Source organism: Mycteria americana, chromosome 1, assembly GCF_035582795.1.
Source record: "Mycteria americana isolate JAX WOST 10 ecotype Jacksonville Zoo and Gardens chromosome 1, USCA_MyAme_1.0, whole genome shotgun sequence".
Taxonomy (NCBI): Eukaryota; Metazoa; Chordata; class Aves; order Ciconiiformes; family Ciconiidae; genus Mycteria; species Mycteria americana.
In genome coordinates this window covers 28,350,494-28,371,477 of record NC_134365.1, presented here as the reverse complement: position 1 = coordinate 28,371,477, position 20,984 = coordinate 28,350,494, and the positions used below count along the sequence as shown (strand labels likewise).

The window sequence follows — 20,984 nt, the reverse complement described above, 5'->3', positions numbered from 1 at the left end:
TTAACAAAGCTAACGGTGGCGTGGTGTGGCAGGAGCCCCTGCACTTCTGCGAGCACGTATTCATGACCATATATAGGCATGTACAGCACAGAAGGTCGGGCTTTTTCAACCAGTGTCAGTTCCGATGTGCCAGGAACAGGAAGAGTGGTTTGGGGGCATTTGAAGTCACTGCATATAACTTTTTTAAAATAAAACCAATTTCAGAATGTTGCAGACTGGAAAAGGTAGAGAAGCAGGATTCCTCTATGTATCTGATGGGTGGCACACCTTGAGAGAAATTAGATTGTGAAATAAAGGCAGAAGTATGAAAACAAGTCAGATTAGCGTAACTAACACCATTCTGTACATTGCTACCTCTGTGCTTGTGTAATCTGAACACTGCAAATACTGTAGTAACTGAGTGTAGGCATTTGTTGATAGACCAATTGTTTTAATCTCTATCAGAATGAAGAATTAGGCATTATTATGCCTAACATCCATGCTCATCGCATGCAACAAACCTGTCCTTTTCTCTTTTGCTAAGCTTCAGTCTGAATTTTTACCTTAACTGAAATCATTTACTTTATGAAATCAAAAAGTTTGTAACTGATGTGATGGGTAGCATTTGGCTTTACTTGAATTGAGAAAGTAAATCTTGCTAGCTCTTACCTACTGATATCAGACTTACATTTAAGTGAGACTGTGACTGGTGTATATGTGAAAAGTGGATAAAGAGAACACCTGTAGTGGGGAATGCTTCCCTTCTCAATGTTTCAGAAGTCTTTTTTTCCTTTTTTTTTTTAACTTCCTCTTGGCTTCTGTATAATTTGTCCAAATTAATGCTCAAACCTGCATGAAGTCATGTTTCATGAAAATGTGTTTAGATTGGTTTTGTGCATTCAAGGAATTGAATATAGTAAATGTGCAATTCCTTACATAGGCTTGTGGTAAAAGCAGTTTGCAAGACCTGTTTTTTGTGAACCATTGATGATCAGATGTTCTGGATTAGTGAACACTGAAGTTTATAGTTTCTTGCAAGCCATGCTGCAGACACATAACTGAAAACAGTGGCTGTAAATCTAATCTTGGAAACTACATCAATAAAACACTGTCTTAAACTTTAGGTGCTGTTTTGGGAGTAACTAGAGTAATAAGTGGAGAAACTTCAGGTGATTTCTCAGTCTTGGCTTTTGAGTTTTCTAAAGGAATACTCAACTGTAACCTAATTTTTTGTTACTTGCTGATATGTGTATAAGGCTCTTGTACTGTGTGTGAAGGTGCAGTTTCTCTTGAGTGAAAAAGGTTTTGTCATTTAGACTTTTAAAATGTTACGTTGTTTCTGTTTTGACTTGTTCAAATCAGTTTTAGTCAATTTTTAAAAGTCTCAATGTGTTCAATAACCAGCATTGCTTTCAACTGTAATGCATCTGACTGAAGTGTTTTCTTAAACTGTTTTCAGCAAAAATAACTTCCTATCTCAACTGGACTATATTGCAGTTGAGTTTTTTGCCTGTTGCTTTGTATTACAAATAATGTGCTTCTTGCTATATATGCATTTTTAAATAACTTTTTTATTTGCCCATAAACACCACATTTGATATGGACTTCCTAAAGTGATAGCTGAGCCAGTGACTTTTTACTGCCAAAAGGGGGGGATCTTCATCTCATTGAGGCTCATGAAAGTGTATTCACTTATCCTTCAGTATCAGTCTGGTTTTGGAAAACAGAGAAACCTCCTTTAGAGCATTTATTTCTGGAAAAACTCAGTGGCAATAAAGAAGCGGTAAGTGCTTTTCAGTTCTTATGTGTTAAGTGAGACTACTGGATTTAATTCTTTTATATGGGCTTCTTGTATCTATGAGTTGGGGATATAGGGCTTTTTCAGATACTCGTCTCCCCAGATAAGTTAATTTGGTTTAACTGCTGAAGAAAAGTGGATTAGTTTTAAATGGACTTCACAAAGGCAGGTTAGCAAAACAGAGAGTGTGTTAGCTCAAAGACTCATCTTCTGAAGACACATTAAGTTTTTTTGCTTCTGTAAGCATGAATGTACTTTATACTTCTTGATGAGATGTTCATTGCAAATTTGAATGATTGTGTTTATCTGTCCTAGAAAAAGTGGCATCTGTGATGAATTATCACACTGAAAAAATTCTCATTGAGGAATTGAATTTACTAGTAAAATGTTCATTAAAAGCAATGTTTAGGTTGGTCTGTCTTAAGGAAACATCTGTTACTATTGAATACTTCTGAATGGATGTTACTTATAGTATAGCTAATCTGACTGATAAGAATAGTTCTTACTGATAGCAAAAAAAAGAAGCAAAACCAGTTTTACATTACCAAAACAGCTGAAAATGAGGTATCATTCCAGTTTTAGTACAGACTTAATATCTCACCTTACAGATACTACCAGTTTAAAGCACATGGTCATTCAGAGTGCAGTTTGGGCACCCAGGTTTTGCTTAATTTTGCTCATTTAAGCAAGTCTTGTTTCTCTGCTTGCCCAGAGCTAACCTGGCCTTGGCAGGGGTAAGCAGTCCTGTTCACATCCTGAAGTCGAGACGGAACCAAGAAGCGGTGTCCCTTCATCTAACTTTGAGCTGGGAGTCAGCCATGCTGAAAGCACAACTAAATACCTGCTCTTAACTGTGAGGCCTAAATTCCAGTCTGATCCCAGACTCTGTTAACTGGTCATTTGATAAAATGTCCTGGTAATAGAGCCTTGGAGCCTGTCTTGCCCTTCTCCTTCATTAGTGCTTTAATAGTACTGTAGGTTAGCTATATTTCACGTCCTTTAGATTGCTTTGGAGCATACAGAGCATTGAGCTGTGTATGCTGTGTACAGAGTGCCCCGACTTCAGCAGGAGAGGTATGGAGTATGTCCTCACTTAGGAAGAGTGTACAGACAGGTGGTTGGGGTAATCTCTGGCTAATGCAGATGAGTTTACATTCCTTTGGGTCAAAGGAGACAATCCAAGTCACGCTTTCTTCTTATCTGGACAAGTGCTTTAATAAGCTACCATAGAAGAAGATGCTCTTGCCTCTCTGTGTCTCCTTTGAGAAGAGTAAACCCTGTGGCATTTATCTCAGTATAATGCAAATTTCTGCTTACATGGAAAGAGGAGTTCTGATTTAGGTATTTGAGGCAGCAGATAAAGGCTGTCTGCAATCCGAAATGTAGCATTCGGTTTAGAAGGCTGGGAACTGACAGCCTTTCCATTTCCATTAGCCAGCTCTGAGCAGCTGTGTGCTGACTGTTAGTGAGCAGAAAGCTGCCCGGGCTAGTCATTTGGGATATCATTGAGGTTTGAACACTGCTAATGAGGCAGCTAGGCACTCTCTCAGGGCACTGTAAGCTTGAACCATCTCTCCTGGAGACCGTTGTCTGAAGCTTGGGTCCTGTCAAGAACCTGGGGCCCGAGCACTGGCTGTATTGCAACCCTTGACTATAAAAGCTATTTACAAGTCAGTTCAAGAGCTCTAGCATGCTCAGACAGTTCTGTAGTTTCAGATATATACAAATGTGTAAATGTAAAGCATTCTTTGGTTATTTTTAGGTATTTGTTAATGGAGTACGTGCTTCTCAAACATCTTAATTTCGAACAGGAAGCCCAGAGAGTGCAGACACTGAATCTCCCAGCTCTTTAGCCCATACAAATATAACTGAAAGTATTAGAAATGGGAACTATGGTTCAGGTAGTATCCTGTATTTGAATAGCAACATCGTATCAAGGATGGAAGAGAGCTTTGAATGTCTCCTGAACTTAGATAACTGTAAAGTGTGAAGGATAGGAACTTTTGTCAGGTTAAGTTAGGAAACCAACATTTATTTATTTATTTTTATAATGGGTCCCCTTAACAGTTTAAGGAGGAAAGAAGAATGAATGAAAGCAGGTCTGCTGAGTGACATTCTACAAGTAAGGTAATAGTTGAAAAGTTTTAGGGTTGCTTCACATCAAAAAAAGTGTTTTTTGTGTTCCTCTTGCAAGCACATATGTCTGTAGCTGTGCAGTGAACCAGTTCAGGGAACTGGTCTAAAAAAAAAAAAAAAAACCAAAAAAACCACCTTTCTAACTTTGCTCACTGTGTGGATGTACAAGTGCTTGTGCAAGCAGAAGGAGGGAGAAAGCCAGGGCAGGTGCACATACTTTTAGTGGAAGTACTGGCTTATGCTGTGTTTTGTCTGCAAGAAGTTGTGGCTGAAGGCAATTGCTCGAGGACTTGTATTAAAGTTCTCAAGGTGGTTTTTTTGAACTTTATCTGCTGATACTGTGGTACTAAGAGGCCTTACAGGTAGATGCAGGTGAAATTACATGCTTTAGTGTCTACGCAAATGTTTTTAAGCTTATGTAATCTATAGATTACTGTCTAGCTGTGGGCCTTTTGGAAAGTTTAGAACAATGGGATGTGTGGTAAAATTAGAGGAGAAGCTTTGAAGATTGAATGTATCTTAATCATGGATTTTATCTGTCTTGGAATGTGTGTTGATTCCCAGGCATCCATGGACTGAAAGTTGAAATAGATTGTGACTATATTAATGATCTTATTTGTTATATTAATCTTCTTTTTGCCAGTAATACAAAACATGAGTGACTCAATTTCTGTGTCTGCTTCCATCACATATAACCTCCTCTGTTCTGTTTGAAGAGGTGGAACTTTATATTCTGTGTTTTCAACAAAGACAGAGTAGTTTAAATAATGTGAACAAATATATGAAACAGTGGGAGTTGTACAATTTCATGTCTGGGTATTAAAGTTATACAATGCATCACTGGTTTGAATAGGAATGAATGCAAGTATATACAACGACATAATTGTTTTTCTATTTAAGGTGCGTATAGCAGCAAAATTCATAATTCATGCTCCTCCTGGGGAATTCAACGAGGTGTTCAATGGTGAGTATCTGTCTGCTCTGTCCTTTCATTTAAGGATCTATATCCAAAATTGTATTGCTGATTACTCTCCTGATAGTAGCTTATATTTTAGCAGCTCACTTGCTATAAGAGCTGGTTTTGTAGCTTGGCATAATAAGCTTTGCAGTCACAAGACAGCTTGGAGTTTAAATGCAAAAGGGGAAAAGTACCACTTTCTTTGTGATGTGAGAATGAGCTTTCTTTCTGTTTTTAATCAGTCATGAATTAACAGTAGCTAGGGTTTTCGTTTAGAAGACACATGCACTCTTTTTTTTCAGTCTTTGATAGACAATTACATTTTTCAACAGAAATTAAACTAGCTGAAGTTAAAATGGTTGGTTTTGTTTTTTAAGAAGAAATATCATTACAAATACTTAACCTTGAATATACAAAGGACTACTGCCTATGCCAGTGGTGGAAAGAATATTAATCTTCTCCAAACATTTTTAACCCTTAAATTCTGGGCATACTTCATTTTACTGGGTATATTGGTAAGCTGAAAGGAAACTTGAAGTTAGCTTCTCTCAACTATTGTTGCCTGAATTTTACTTAAGATGTTACTTTTCTTTAAAAATTGTGTTTGTCTTGCATCAAGATACGTGGGCATACATATGACGTAAGGAGGCATGTGTTTTGTAGCTGTAGCTTACAAATAGCTCTGGTGCTATTTTAAGTGAAGAAGTACGTTTAGTATACTAAATTTTTAGTCAGTGTCAGACTGGAGAGAGCTTAGATTTGTTAAAGAATGTAATTTTTTAGAAGTACCTTGTTGTTCAGTTAAACTGTGACCAGCTGATAATTATTTAAACTTAGCTTGTACTGCATTTGTGAAAGGAACTGTTGGTGAGCAGCTCATTAATCCAGCTCCCTAAAGGTTAATACAATTTCTTATAGCAGTATTGCTATAAACTTTATTGTTAAGCTAGTTCATAGTTGCAACTACCTGATCAATAACAGAGTATAATGTGTTTGAAAACGCATAACAAAACATTTGATCATAAATGCGCAACCACTGTCCAATGAGATTCAGACTGAATTCTTAGAAAAAGAGAGAGAAAGCTTTAAATTCCAATTCTGTAAATTGTGATTTTGTTTGTTTGGTTTGGCATGGGCTTTGGGGTTGGTTTTGGTTTGTTTTTTTTTTTTTCCATTTGGGGTGTTTTGTTGTTGGTTTGGTTTGGTTTTTGGGTTTGGTGGTTTGTTTGGTTTTTTTAAGAAAAAATACTTCAAATATATTCCAGATTTTTTTTCTCACTTGCATGATATCTTGGGAATCTTTAGAAGAGTTTAAAAAGTTATAGTGAGACTAATGATCAGTTAGTTTATGATCAGTGCATTAAATTGTGATTAAAATGGTGCCTAATAAATAATAAGCCAGTAAGTCAAGTACATAAATAACAACTTACTGCATAGTAAATACGAAGTCTTTCTGAGGAGAGTATTGACTTTATTCTATATTCATATGTTTCTTGTGTGGTGGTAGAAGAAATGGTATTGTGATATATCGTGCTCTGACTACTAAGTGTCACTAAGGAACGAGAGCAAAAATAGCAAAGCTTAAAAAAAAAAAAAAGAGTACAACACATACCATATTAGTGTCATCAAAATACAGTAACCATTACCATCAATAAAGTGTGAGGGATTTGGTAGTTTACATCTTTAAAAGTGAACTCATTTGAAGCCTGTGCTGTTCTTATTCAGAACTTTTCGAAAAACTAGTTTGACAGATTCCCAGAGCTGTCACACAGCCTTTAGAATATGGCTTATATATGCTTACCAGATAGTGTTGGAAGGGAACCATTTCCATACTACTCTTCTCATTTTGTTCAGTCAAAGTTATGAAATATGAAGCAATAAATTTCCTAGCTGTTAATCTGTATGGGTATGAGGTGGTTTGGGTTTTTTGTTTTGTACAGTCTGTTGACATTTGTTATGTGACTGAAACAAGTTTCTGAGTTCACTATACTTTTATGTTGTAAATATCTCTTTTCAGATGTTCGGTTGCTGCTTAATAATGACAATCTTCTCAGGGAAGGAGCAGCCCAGTAAGTACCAGACGCCACATACTCAGTTGCATAAAAGCAAGATGTTTTTCAGTAAGACTTTCACTGTCAGTAAGTGATTCATTTAAAAAGATGCGTGCTTGGCAAGTAAAACCCCATTTGTGTTGTGCATCTTTGATCAAGATTAAATTCTTGGCAGAGGAGAGATCTGTATTGTATTCTAATGATTAGAGCAACTGTTTTGGAAATGGGTGACCTGGATTTTGGAACTAGTCTCTACCTTTTTGGATTTCATTTTCTGTTTCTTGGTAGATGTTGTGTAAGCACTGAACATCTGTAAGATACTGCTTCCTTAGACCCTATTTTTATATCAAAACATTACAGCTACTGTATTTTATGCCAAAATTAGTTTCATCTGTAAGAATGGAGATGTCTGGCTTAGTAGGTTGGATCCCTGTGGAATTTAAACTTTATCTGTTCCTCCAGTTTCTATGGGTTACTGTAAAGCTTATATGTTTGTCTGTATCAGGTTACTTTTGAACATAAATCATTGTGTAATGGTGGTTGGAATCTGTAAGATAAGCACTGAATGAACCAAGGTGATCCCAAGAATTTGGGCCTGATAGATAATGAAGCTTTGATACCATTTTTTGATGCCTCATTGCCCAGATTATTGGCTATTATTTAAATCTCTTGCAGCTACTAAGGAAAAAGATTGTGCTTGATGCAGGCTTTTGTTGTGTTTTTTTTCTCTTGTAGTGCATTTGCACAGTACAACTTGGACCAGTTTACTCCAGTAAAAATTGACGGTTATGATGAACAGGTATGAATACAATGAAATACTTGCAATGTTCCTTAAACTGTTAAAGATGTTCTGCTATTGGAACATATCTTGGCAAGAAAATGAAAAGACATACATCTTCCCTGCCAAAATATAAAGATTATGGCCCTCCAATAGTACCAGTTCCATAAGTCAATCATTTAGGGCATCTAAAGAGCTTGGAATTTCAGTCTGTGTTGGCCTGAATTCAGTCAGACCTGATCTGGAACTATAGAAACAATTTGCTCCTTCTTTAGTATTAGAAGACATGAATTTCTAAATTGCATTGTTTGTGCAGTAAGGGGGTAGGATTCAGGATTTTTTTCTGAGTCAGTGTGTCATGTTAGCTTCATCCTCTCTTGTTATATGCATATTTTGTTTAAAATATGAGTCTTTAGATATGAGTAAGCTCCAGTTAAATGTAGGATGTAATTAGATTTGGCATGGTACTTTTCTTCCTCTTTATTCTAGCAAATGTTATTAACTAAAATTTTATAATACAGGTTTTAATAACAGAACATGGTGATTTGGGAAATGGAAAATTTTTGGATCCCAAGAACAAGATTTCTTTTAAATTTGATCACTTAAGAAAGGAGGCTACTGATCCTAGACCCCACGAAGTTGAAAATGCCATAGAATCCTGGAGAAATTCAGTTGAAACAGCAATGAAAGCATATGTGAAAGAACACTACCCAAATGGTGTCTGCACAGTAAGTACTAAATTATATAACCACTGTACCACTATAGATAGAAATAAAAAATAAAATTGTAACTATTTGTAAACCAGGAAGATAGGCAGTTTCAACTGTAAAGAATTTAGTCCTGTCAAGGGTTCATACAGGGAGATGGGGGAAACCTTCAGAAGTTTAATATTTCAGCTGTTGGATTACTAGTGGGTGGTTACTGCAGGTCATAGTGAAGACTTAACCTTTCAGTTCTGAAGAATTTTTATTTACATTTCTTAAAGCATTAAGACCTTCTGTAGACTACTGCAGGTTGATCCCATTGATCCTGGCTACCTGGCTGGTTACTTAAAAAAAAAAAAAAGAAAAAAGAAAAAACCCATAAGATACAAATGTCTGTCTTGGCTTGGTTTACTGACAAAACTGTCAGTAAAGCGAACTGTTTTCTCTCCATCACATCTCCTATATATCAAAGTGCTATATTCTTACCACCCGAATCAGTGGGTTTTGATGGCTTCTTGAAATAAAACCTCTCAGTCTGGACTAAAATAGCATTCATTTGCTGTTAGGAGCCCTATGACTATTTAAAGTTCAGCAAACTGATCTAATGATAGCTGTCCTGTGCTTTGTGTTAACCTGATGGAAAAATTAACTGGGGTGGGGTGGGGGAAAATCAGTTGCTGAGTTAACAAGTTGAATTAGATTCTCAGGCAGTCAGATGAGTTCCAGCTTCTGTAAAGGAAACCAGATTGCATGTTCATTGAGATAATTTTTAGTAGTATTTGATTTTAGGGGATATAGCAGAACAGAGGACCAAAACCACCCTTTTAATCACATTTTTGCTAGTCTGTAAAGGCTTAAATCATCATTTAGTTGTAGAATAACTGCTATCTGAAACCCATCTGGTAATATATATTGTCACAGCAGTCACTGCTATAGGTTTACAATTCCTATAGTTGCAGAAAAATGAGTTCTTGGTATATAAAATTTCAGTTAAGATGCTTGACCTTCAGATTTTCTAATCTTAAATTTTTTTGCATTGTAATATACACTTTAATGTTTCATGTACTGAATATTATGTAAGAACCATAGTGGTTATAGAATTAAATTTTACAGTTTATGTAACGATAATAGAACTAGATATCTCTAAGCAGTTTGAGCAAGACAGATGCTGAAACTTTAACACTTTTTTTTTTTTTTTCATTTCTAATTAAGGTGTATGGTAAAACAATTGATGGACAGCAGACCATTATTGCATGCATAGAGAGCCATCAGTTCCAAGCAAAAAATTTTTGGTAAGTTTCCATATGGATACAAATACGGTAAGATACAGCAAACTGAATAACTGCACTAGTGCCATTTACACTGATAATCCCTAGTTCAGAGAAGGAGGTGCATGCACATCTTGCATATGACTTTTTTTCTCCCTCCACCCCACCCCAAATTTTTCTGCCAAAACTATGTAGAAATCTCTTCCTTTGTGGTAAGTAAAATGGCAGACTGCACATCTGCATCTCCTTTGCAGAACTTTAGGAACTTTTGTAAAATTCCTTATGACGCTTCCAGTTTATCACACTGGCACCAAATACCTGTGCCTGTGTTCCCTAATACAGTTGCTTCTGTTTGTGTTGCTTCCTTTGTGGCTGACAGAATAAAAACAGGTCCTTCTAGTTTGCCTGTCTTGGAGAAAGAAGGTGACGAAAGATTAACTTACTGTAAGACTTGAATCATTAATTTTTGGGTGAGGCAGATAAAGGTGATCTTGGATGAAATGAACTCTTATAACTGCAGCTTGATTGATTGATTGATTTTCCTATACTTGGTTGAAAGATGTTTTCCACAGTCTGGAGTGAACTTTGGATAGCTCCTTGCATTAAACTGGCCAGAGTTCAGATAAATATCACAGTATTGGAACTGGGTTAAGGAAGTATCTCCAAAAGATAGCTAATATATGCAGTTGTCTGAAGAAATGTATTTCATTATTATTTTGTGTCCCATTTCGCATCTGCTTGAAATTATATTTAGTAATGCCATGGGTAATGAATGGAAGTGCAGAAATCTTTGTTTTCTGATGCTGATGGTGAATATTGCATATGCACAGTAATTTCAGCATGTTTCTGTATCAGTTAAATGATTTGCCCCGTATACTGTTCCATGGATTTTAATTGAATTTGCACAGTTAATAAATAATTTTTCCCACTGACTTAAACGTGACTAGTTAAGTCTGCATATTTTACATCAATATTAAAAGTAACTTGAAATAATACTGATTTTCTTTTTAGTTTGGCAGTATGAATGAATTTTGGTATTCCAAATAGTTACTTTAATATTATAGTCTTGAAGAGGAACAGATATGCTACAACCTTTTACAGATGGAGAAAATCTTTCTTGAAAGTTTTCTTTAATAAAGTTATGGTCAGACATCTATGCGTAAATAGATGATCATGTTTCAAAGAGTTTTATAGGGGGATAGTCAGACTAATTCTCATTGTTAGCAAGTTTTAATAAATGCATATTGATGTGGGGGATTTGGGAATGGAGGAATAGATTCAAAGTTAACCAGGCTCCTCAGTTATCCAGGTGTATGTCTGGATATCCAGCCCAAGCCACAGCCAGTATTTATTCTCAAGGTGTCCCAGCTTTTTAGGCATTTGGAAGGCTGTCAACCTACCGTGAAAGCAAGTTTGTTGGATGATAGAAAACCAATACATGCCAAAGAAAAATGTTCTATGAATTTCTGAAATACTATCAACATAGTAGGATAGATGGTTTATTAAAGAATATGAAAGAAAAGGATGGACAGTTAATCTCTTACAAAACATCTTAAGTCAGCAGAGGTAAAGTAATGACACGTTTTTAACTTAGAGCATTTCCTACAGAAGGATCCTTCTGAACTTGAACTCTTTTCTTGCAATAGCATCTTAAGGACAAAAAAGATATCCCAGAGTGGAAACACTGTGGTCATCTGAACTTCAAGGACCACAGAGTGGCTAAGAAGCAAACAAATCTGTTAGCTAGTCATTGAATCCCCTGCATCTAAAAACTTATATTGTACCTAAAATGTAGTTCAGCACATAAGGTTTCTTATAACTAATGGGTCTGTCTTAAGGCTACCAGCAATATTAGTGTCACTGAGTTGAGTGACCCTTTCAGTTTTCTTAGAGATGCCAACAAGCTTCTGAATTGCCTTAGTCCAAATTTTCAGTGATAATCTATAATTTGGATATTGTCTGAAATAATGACCAATGGCTTTATAATTGAGTTAACGTTGTTAATATCTAAGATGTATCAATATAGATCCATTAGTGGGTGTTAATCTTGAAGTCTTTATCTTTTTCTCTCCCCTTGTTGAATGCACTGGAATCTACACCTAACATAAGTAGGATTGGAACTCATATAGTATCAACTTTCTTTCCTTCTTTAAGAGCAAAGGAGAAATCAAGAGACAGCTGCAGTGCATTCTTAATATAGCTCTAATGTACTAACCTTCTAATCCACTAACCTCATAACTAAATAAAAAAAATGTCTAGTGTACAGGAAAGAAATCAAGTGAAACTACAGTCTCCCCATACTGTTTTCCAGATGTTTGAAACTCCCTTTAAGCAATTTGGCAAGGATATCAAATTTGTGGAAGGAAGCTGGAAGGAAATAGTTGTCCTGGAACAGAAATGCTAGAAGGGCTGAAAGGCCTAGTTACAGTTCAGCATAGCGGAAAGTCTCGCTACTTTAATGTTCCTTCCATTCAAGTTTTTCATAGCCTGATGTGACGTGTGACTTTGGCTGATCCAGTAAGTCGTCCAGGTCCCGAAAACAAAATATTGACTATATATACCCAATTAATAATAAATAAGGGAAACAACATTGGAGGCTTTAGGTATTTTCAGAAGTTAAGTCCTGTTGTTAAAAGGTCCTTACTAATAAAACTCCTTGGTCCACATCCAAAACTGAGAGTAAATATTTTGGGAAACTGTTCTTTTCTTGACTGATTACGTGGCTGAATCTTTGGGGAAAGATTTTGTGCATGTGTAGTTGCACAGCATATTTTGGTCTCTGTTTTCCTTTGACGATCAGGTGTATGTTGGGTTTGGTTTTTTTTCTTCCTTAACCAGTGGGGTGACATCTGATTTCTATTTTATTTTTTTAAAGGAATGGCCGCTGGAGGTCAGAATGGAAGTTTACAATCACCCCTTCAACCACTCAAGTGGCTGGCATCTTGAAAATTCAGGTATGCTTATCTCAAACTGTGTCCTGATCAGTAAAGTCTCCAGTTATTATCAAGGGAGACTCAGGCCAGTGTATTAAGTATTTGAAGAGAATTTGGGGACCCAATAAGCAAAGTAGAGATGCCCATTCAGTTAAGTGTTAGCGGCTTAATTGCATATTTACCTAATCCTTACAAACACAAAATATGTTTTTAATGTAATGATTCAGAGGACTCCAGAAGGTGTATTCACCTCAGCTAGGTATTTACCTCTTTGGTTTCCTGTTTCTTGAATTCACAGTGACACAAGCCTTTCCTGAGGGTAGGCCCTTTCTGAAGTAGAACTTTTTTTCTTTTTAACTGATAATAGCAGGGTTTTTTCATGTTACCCGTCCTATTGTACAGAATGGTGGGAACCTTTGGTTTTAGTCATTCCACCATCTGAAATTTTTGAATCTGGGTCTCCTTCATTCACAATTTGCCCTTCCTGTTGGCTTTAGGGCATTCAGAAAGGAGATACTGTCCAAGCAGGAATGCAGGAATCTTGAGACAAAAGGAAGTCTGACTATCATGTGGTAGGCAGGGGGACTTGACTTCCTGGATTGGTTCCCTGGAATGCGTACCCATATTTTGCAGGAGTTTATTAACACAATTCTGGGATCAGGGACTAGAATCTTAGTGCAGTCTGGTGTTCAGCATAGTACTTCATTATTTTTTTACAAGACATAGAGTCAAGTTCCCTTTTCCTGCTCTTTTTGTGCCGTCGTGAGTTTTGCACTTCCTTCCTGCTCAGTGACTTGACTTCAGAAGGAAGATGCAATGGAATGTTTTTTTCTAGCCATAGCCTGAGGCTAGGATGTTATTTTAGGATGTGGTAGCTGTGTTCAAATCCACCCAAGCAGGGGGCGTGAATCTGATTTCCCATTCTGGGGCAAATTCTGTAACAACTGGAATGATAGTCAAAATGTGGACAGCCATTATTATCTTGTCAGATCAAGATGGTCATGGTAAGCACCCTAAGTAACTTCTAGACTTCTCAAGACTTTGGGAGAATCTAAGTAAACTGTCACTTAAATGCAGCTTGCAGCAAAACAAGCGTTTTCTCCACAGCATGCACTTTTGGTTAAATGTCTTAAGAGATTTTCCAGAACAAGCAGGCAGATGCCTACCTAATTCTGGGAAAGGTTAGCCCAGTAGCCTAGAAAATAGCCTGAATAGGGAATTTAGTCAGGTTTTAATCGGCATCTCAATTTGGGCACCAGCTGATTTTGTCTTTTCACATAATTAATCAAGACATTATTTACATTCATTAAAGTCTGTGTTTTGGGGAGTGATGAAAAGTTTTATGTTTTTTGCTTGTATAGGAACTACTTGTTTGACCAAGGAATTCTGAACTCAGTTTCAAATTTTTAGAAATTGTGTACAATTTCTTCAGTGTATATGGGAATGCTCCCCCTTCCCCTCTCTAAACAAACAAAAAGTGCTTTAATTTTTTTTTAAGGAGCAAAATAATTTTATAGAATATGAACTCGCTTACAACATCAGGGAAATTTCAGAGTACTGAAATTTCAGTGTTATTTGCAGAATCTTTATGACAGCAGTACAGCCATTGCCCTATTTCTGATAAGACCTTCTATGAATGTTGGGGAAAATTCCAGTATCACCAGGTGTCTTCAGTATTTTTAACATCACTTGCACAATTTCTTGCCTTTTTTTTAACTTCTATTAATAATTCTAATATAGGAGATTCTCAACTGTCTTAATCTCTTCCATTGTTTAATTTTCTATTAATTATATGTAAGGGGAAAACTGCAACAGCAGAGTCTTTTACCAAGACTAAGTCCCCGTGGTGCTTGACATGCTCCAACTGTGCATGGAAAACTACTGATAAGTGTACTGGTTACTAATTTTATCTCTTAGATAATTTGTTATTCTCATCCCTCCTTAGTTAACCTTTCCAAGAGGTTCTGTTCATACACATCATCCTTCTTGTAGTCTTCTGAACCCAGCCCTAGCATTCTAGAAGGATGTCAGCAGTGAGGTATAGTACAGAACAGTTACTTCTCATATTTTGTATAAGATATAACACATCACAGAATTAGATTTGACTCTTCATCCCTGTTAAGTTTTTAGGCCTGAGTGTTTGCCAAGAGTGTGAATCAGTGAGACAGATAAGATGTTCATGCTGATGTTGGCCTCGGAGCACAGGGGAGGTTTGGGCCCTCTGCAGTGGATTGTGACAGAGAAGGGGGGAGATTTACACTTCTTTGGATTCTGCTGTTTCATTGGGAGGTCTCAGAATTTTGCACTGAGTAAGCACTTCTCATCTATTAGGAACTGGATTGAAAAAGGCTGCCAGAAGTTTCACCAGTAATGTTTGATTTGAAAAGAAGTTTATTTTATGCTTAGGATGATACCTTTCAAGTATTTGACAATAAGCAAAATAATAATGGAAGATGAATCATAGGAAATAATGTTTTTTCTCATATAGGAAACCTTTCTTTTGCTTAGGTATTATAGCTGTCTTTACTCTGTGTCGTGTTTTCTCTATTGTTGTTTATAAAATTGAGGGTCTCTTGCACACATCATGATCATACTGTATATGAAATGATAGTATTGTGCATTAATCTCCAAATTAAAATGTTATCTTGCCTAATAGGGTGAAACACAAATTCTTCAATTCCTCATAACATCAGCTACATTGACTATGTTGACTTCATCAAAATTGTAAAAAATATTTAAAGATACGTGTTTAAATGTCAATGAGCTGCATAACTCTTCTGTATCAGTTACTGTGAATGATTACATGTAACTTTATATATGCTTCCTATTTTTTAAGTTTTCCAACAGTTGCATTAGAAACTGAGTGTTTTCAGATCCTTCCCAACTGAATTTAAAAGTACTAAAGTTAGCTTGGGTAGAGTTTTACTGGTCTCCTCCTCCTGCAAAATAATCAAGGAAGCTGTTCTGTAGATATAACGTTTCAAGAGTAAATACATTTAATTCTGCTTTGCTATCTAACCTTGGCAGACTTTGTCCCAAAGAGCTCTTTTGTCTACATAAATACCAGCTTTTATTATGAGCCGTATCTAATAGAGGAAAATATCAAAACCAGGCAGATCTAGAAAGGGAAGCTTAATGTTGCACTGTCCCTAGAAAACAGCTTGGGTGAAGCGAAAAACAACTTCACAGTATCCTGAAGCCTTGCCAAAACTATTCTCATTTTAAATATATCTTCACTGTTTCAAGAGTTGCTAGTAAGGTCACGTAAATAGTATGTCATCGTCTTCTTCATGATGTTAATCAAAACCTTGGTTTAGTGATGGACTCGGCAGTGTTAGGTATACAGTTGGACTCAATGATCTTAAAGGTCTTTTCCAACCTAAATGATTCTGTGGTTCTATGATTCTAAACTTCTTTGCATGAAATACTACTTAAGGCACATCAAGCCATAAATGTTTCCAGAGTAGCTTCTTTACTATTCCCTCTCAAAAATACTTAAATTCTACAACATTTTGATTTTCCTATTTGTTTTTGTTGTTCTGTAACATTTTATGTGTGTTTTTGTTTGATTCAAATAGTTTGTTATTATGATAAATACTACAATACTTTGATTTTCCTTTATGTTGTTGGTCTGTAACATTTAATATGAGGTTCTTTGTTTAATTTTCTGTAGGTTCACTATTATGAAGATGGTAATGTTCAGCTGGTGAGCCATAAAGACATACAAGATTCTCTAACAGTGTCTGTAAGTGAACTTTAAAGACCTTAGTGTGTATATTGAAGTGACTTTTTAATTTTAAAAGAGAAGCGAGCTTAAAAAAACTCAGAAGTTTAGAGGCTAGTTTGCTCTTCTGCATGGATGGGAATTAATGTTCTAATTCATAAATATTTTGTATGTAATATTTACTACTTCTACCTAACATGTAGTTACTGTTTAATAAATAAATTAATTAATTAATTAAAATTAATGTATGCTTGCATGTGGCTTATATAAGCTAAATTAACTTTGATTGTAAATCTTTAATTAGCTTGCTGTCAGTCTTTCTGCACTTCTGTTGTATTTAAACTTTGGTCTGCAGAGTGACCTATAGAATTAATTTTTGAATATGAAGGCGGTTTGAGTTATCATAACCCACTTAAGTAGTACAGTCTGTAGGAGATTGCCTCCTTTGCTCACTTCAGGAAGATTAGTATGCTAAAAATAGTAAACAAATGCTACCAGTTGAGAAGCAGTAGTGGGTGTTTCCTCCCGGTCTGTAACTGGTGCTGTCGGCCTCTTGCTTTTCTGTACAAAAAGCCCTTTCAGAGATGCTTCTGCTTGAGAAGCATAACACACTTTATATTTAAAGCATAATTTTATTCAACTTCTTTCCAAAGAGATCATTATAGTAATGAGGAGCAGACAGTAGAACTAAAAAATGTTTGGAAATAGTACCAGATGTATCCTTTGAGAGTTGGTAATGTTGCAACATGAACAACTACTACTTTTGAAATAATGCTTTTCTTGCCTACTGGAGATTGTGTTTATAAACAGTAAGATTTTCTGTTGGTGTGTTCTTTAATAAAACTTAAGCCAGTGCAGTTAAACTAGCAAAGGGAAATTGTAAACGTGAACAGTAGAAGTATTTTAATGATAATGACTAGTAGTGACCAATTTGGCTCAAAAGCTCAATCCATCAATGAAGAACATTGTTAATATAAAGCAAGGCTTTTTGGCTTTTCAGTTGCAATAGCACCATAAAGAATGGGAGAGTGTGGTGCCAACTGATAATGCTTCTGAAGCTGTAGATACAAAATTACTTTTGACCCCCTAAGGGAAGGGATCTGTTTAGTCTTTCATTCAGCTAAGAGTTGCTTCAGGGACGATTATGCGGCATAAGTTCTCCTTTCAATAGCTTTTGCTTCACTTTCTGTTGGGAAGAAACTTAATCATGTTCCGCAATTTAGTAAAGTGGCAGAAGACCAATGAGTAGAAAAACATATTTTATGTAACTTTCCTACCTCGTGCTAGAACAAAAGCAAGTATGTTGCTGTTTACCAATTTTTCGCCTTGGCTTTGAGCTTCGTAGAGGGCAGAGGCTGTACAGGTTCTTATTTCACATAGAAGGAATGGTAGGAAGATTAAAAGGAGCCCCAATGACTCCTCTTTTTTGTTGTTTGGCAGAGAAACAATGTTGTACCATGGAGGGGCACAACTGAAATGACTAAAGAGTTCTCTTGTTGCTAGAGCTACGAATAATTTTGCTGAAGGTTACATTCTTATCCCTAATTTCTCTCTGAGCCAAATAAGACTTCATACCCCTGAATTCTTCCTTTCATTAGCAGAGTCTTTAAAATCATTGCCTCAGTTCACTGAGAAGTCAAAACCCTGACATTTGTTCTACTTGGTGTCTGCCACCTCCTTCATCTCTTTCTGCGGTGTCCAGGAGTGCTTTCACAGCTGCTAGGTGCAGTTTCACTGAAACTTTGAACCAGTTGTAGTTGAAGCTGCCATAGCTTTCTCCCAGTCTTTGCCTTTGTAGGAACGAGGGATCACGTAGGGCAAGAACACTGCTATCTTTCAAAAGCTTCTGCAAAAGCACCCTTAGGAATGTCTCCAACACCAAGTTGGAGGTTTCGAAATTCATGAACCCTCACTTCCTTCTTGAGACTTCTTTCAAACGCTTCAGCTAATTTGTCTCCAGATTGACTGATCGGTCATTTTTTTATTTTTGAAACAAACACACACGTGCATACTTAAGGATGAGGCCCAAAGCCAAGAAACTGTGTATCAGTCATGATGAAATTCGGACATTGTGGTGTATTGCACCCTCATTTTTGCAAGACTTACTTGGGGATGTCTTTAGAAGATCAGGTATATAAAGTCTAGTGTTTGCCTCAGCTGAGTCTCCAGATTCAGGATGTTTAGAGGTGAACAAATTTGTTTTGGTTTTTTGGTTGTATTCTGCGTATTTCTGGGTTAGCTGGTGTTCTTTAAGTTTTCCTGAATTTGTACTGGAAATTTAACATTGATAATGTCAATATCCGCACTTTGCATGTTTTTAGAGACTTGTGCATGTGTGCATTGTCATATTTCCGATGCTGTTCTGTTCCGTATGTCTCTTCATCATACCATAGAATTTCAAATCAAAATATTTTAATGAGCTCCATGGTAATCTTTATGCTTGCTTGTTGCAGTTGGACTGGTTTTATTTTTTTTAATATAGTAATAATATGAATATAATAATAATGTGGCATATGCCTTTTGGATAAATGTTTTGTTCCATTTTGGTTTAGCCACTAAATGGTCATGTGTTCTTATGGAGTCTACCTGACGTTTCTCATAACTATAGGAAAAAACATAATCCAACTGGTCTTAGAATCATGCTGTACATCAGACCTAATTCAAATGCTCTTTTTCTAGAATGAAGCCCAGACAGCGAAGGAATTTATAAAAATCGTAGAGGCTGCAGAAAATGAATATCAGGTATGTTGGAAATAAACACTATAGCCTTACTCACATGTGTAATATTACCGTATTCTTAACCAAAGCTAGTATTCTATAATTAGCAAGCTTTTGATACTAAGATAATGCGGTTCCATACAAATGTAAACAGATTGCATGCTACTATTAACTGTATCCTCCGTTTCCATACCTTCTGGTGATTGCATTCACCTACTCAACATTACATTAGAAGTCTTTTTTTTGAGAGCAGAAAAGTCCCTAGCGTGATCAAGTATCGGCAATTCTGATCTCTTTCAGTATTAGTGCATTCCTTAAGTGGAATTATTGTACAGATTCTGTTCAGAGGCTACTGTTAGACAGCTTTACTAAATACGACTATAAGCATTATCCATTTCAATTAGTCATTTTAAAGTTAGAAAAGTATGACTGTTCTAGATATCCTCTTTAGAAGTGGATTCATGTTTATTTAGGTCTTGAACATAAGGTAAATTTCAGAAACCATGTTCTGTCAGATTTTTAAAAAATGCTCTTTAATAAAAATTTACTAAGTATGTATCATATGCATTATATTCAAGTTCATACAGTGTTGTGGACTGACTCTACCATCCCCACAGGAAAAACAGCGGAAGACTTTGGTGTCTGAAATTAATGATGTATTGTTGATCATTAATTGATGTTAATGATCAGAGTTAGTATGAGCTACCTCTGATCAGCACTTTATTCATGCTGCTGATTAACCACACTGTGGTTTGCTGAAACACCTAGGCTACAGCCACGTTTATTGCATCTGTCTCACTAATTTACTTCGCATAGTTTCAATCTAGATCTAACAGCTTTCCTTCATAAAATATTATTTTAATTTAGCATATTTTTATTAAGCCTGTTTAAGAGGTAACAGACTACTCAATCATTTAACTTTTTATATAACATCCTAGTTCTGTCCTTCATGTGTCTTTGTTTTGTATGACTTTGTGTTTAACAGACTGCTATCAGTGAGAATTATCAGACTATGTCGGACACTACTTTCAAGGCCTTACGTCGACAATTGCCAGTTACCCGCACCAAGATTGACTGGAACAAGATCCTTAGCTATAAGATTGGAAAAGAGATGCAGAACGCTTAAAGTGAACGTTGCATGACTGGATCGTTTTAGTGTCCTTGTATACAAATAAAAATTATTACAAAAAGTATTTGGAACTGTCAAATCACCCAGTCAGCATGGGCTTTTGCCATTGAAAATCACTGTAAGTAGTTTGGTTAGAGCACAAAGCTTAGCTAATTGACTTTTTTCCTTTTTCTTTCTTTTCAGAGGGTTGCAACTTCAGTATAGCTGAATATCTTCCTTTAGAGTTTCTGTTGTACCTTTATTTTTTTACAATGAAGAGACCATGCCTTTAGTTTTCAATTACACGTTAAGAACAGTTTGAAAAATATTTTTGCATATGATAACCCTTTCTCTTGCTTTCATGTGAAATAGACAACTTCCAAAATTTGCTGGATTCCTTGTCAAGATCAGTAATGTGCATTTCTAGGTCAAGGTCAACATGGAGTTCGCCATAGGTGCTGTTTTTTAAATCATCTATCCTTTCATTGTATGTAAAATTGGGAAAAGCATTTTCTATATTGTTTAAACCTTTCAGAATACTTATTTAGCTAGCTCCGTGGTAACTAAATTTTTTTTTTTTTAAGAAAAGCCCAAGGTCTACCGCTGTTTTAAGATTTTGAAATTAAATAAAAGTACTTATTTCAGAAATGCATTTAATGCTTTGTTCCTGACAATTACTTAAATGAACTCAAACTCCATCTGCCCTTGAGGGTTTTTTATCATAAACCCACAAATGTATTATAACAAGGCATATTGTAATATATATAATCCTGTACTCATTACTGTGTCTGTCAGTTTATTTTTTTTTCTTGGATTGAAATGTACTAAA

At 36.0% G+C, this 20,984-nt stretch overlaps 1 protein-coding gene across 2 annotated transcripts in view; it reads left to right on the top strand.

Moving 5' to 3' along the window:
• The window catches only part of CAPZA2 (capping actin protein of muscle Z-line subunit alpha 2), a 31,687-nt gene extending 10,955 nt beyond the window's left edge, over positions 1-20,732 (top strand). The window contains exons 2-10 of one of the 2 annotated variants that reach the window (XM_075493553.1): positions 4,814-4,877; positions 6,889-6,940; positions 7,658-7,721; positions 8,222-8,428; positions 9,617-9,696; positions 12,548-12,626; positions 16,279-16,350; positions 19,009-19,071; positions 20,033-20,732. In XM_075493553.1, coding sequence (XP_075349668.1) covers positions 4,814-4,877; positions 6,889-6,940; positions 7,658-7,721; positions 8,222-8,428; positions 9,617-9,696; positions 12,548-12,626; positions 16,279-16,350; positions 19,009-19,071; positions 20,033-20,173 — 822 coding nt within the window. In that variant the 3' untranslated portion in view covers positions 20,174-20,732. Of the gene's footprint in view, positions 1-4,768; positions 4,878-6,888; positions 6,941-7,657; positions 7,722-8,221; positions 8,429-9,616; positions 9,697-12,547; positions 12,627-16,278; positions 16,351-19,008; positions 19,072-20,032 lie in introns of those variants that run through there. The other variant, XM_075493542.1, reaches the window with a different exon arrangement.
• The last annotated feature ends 252 nt before the right edge of the window (positions 20,733-20,984 follow it).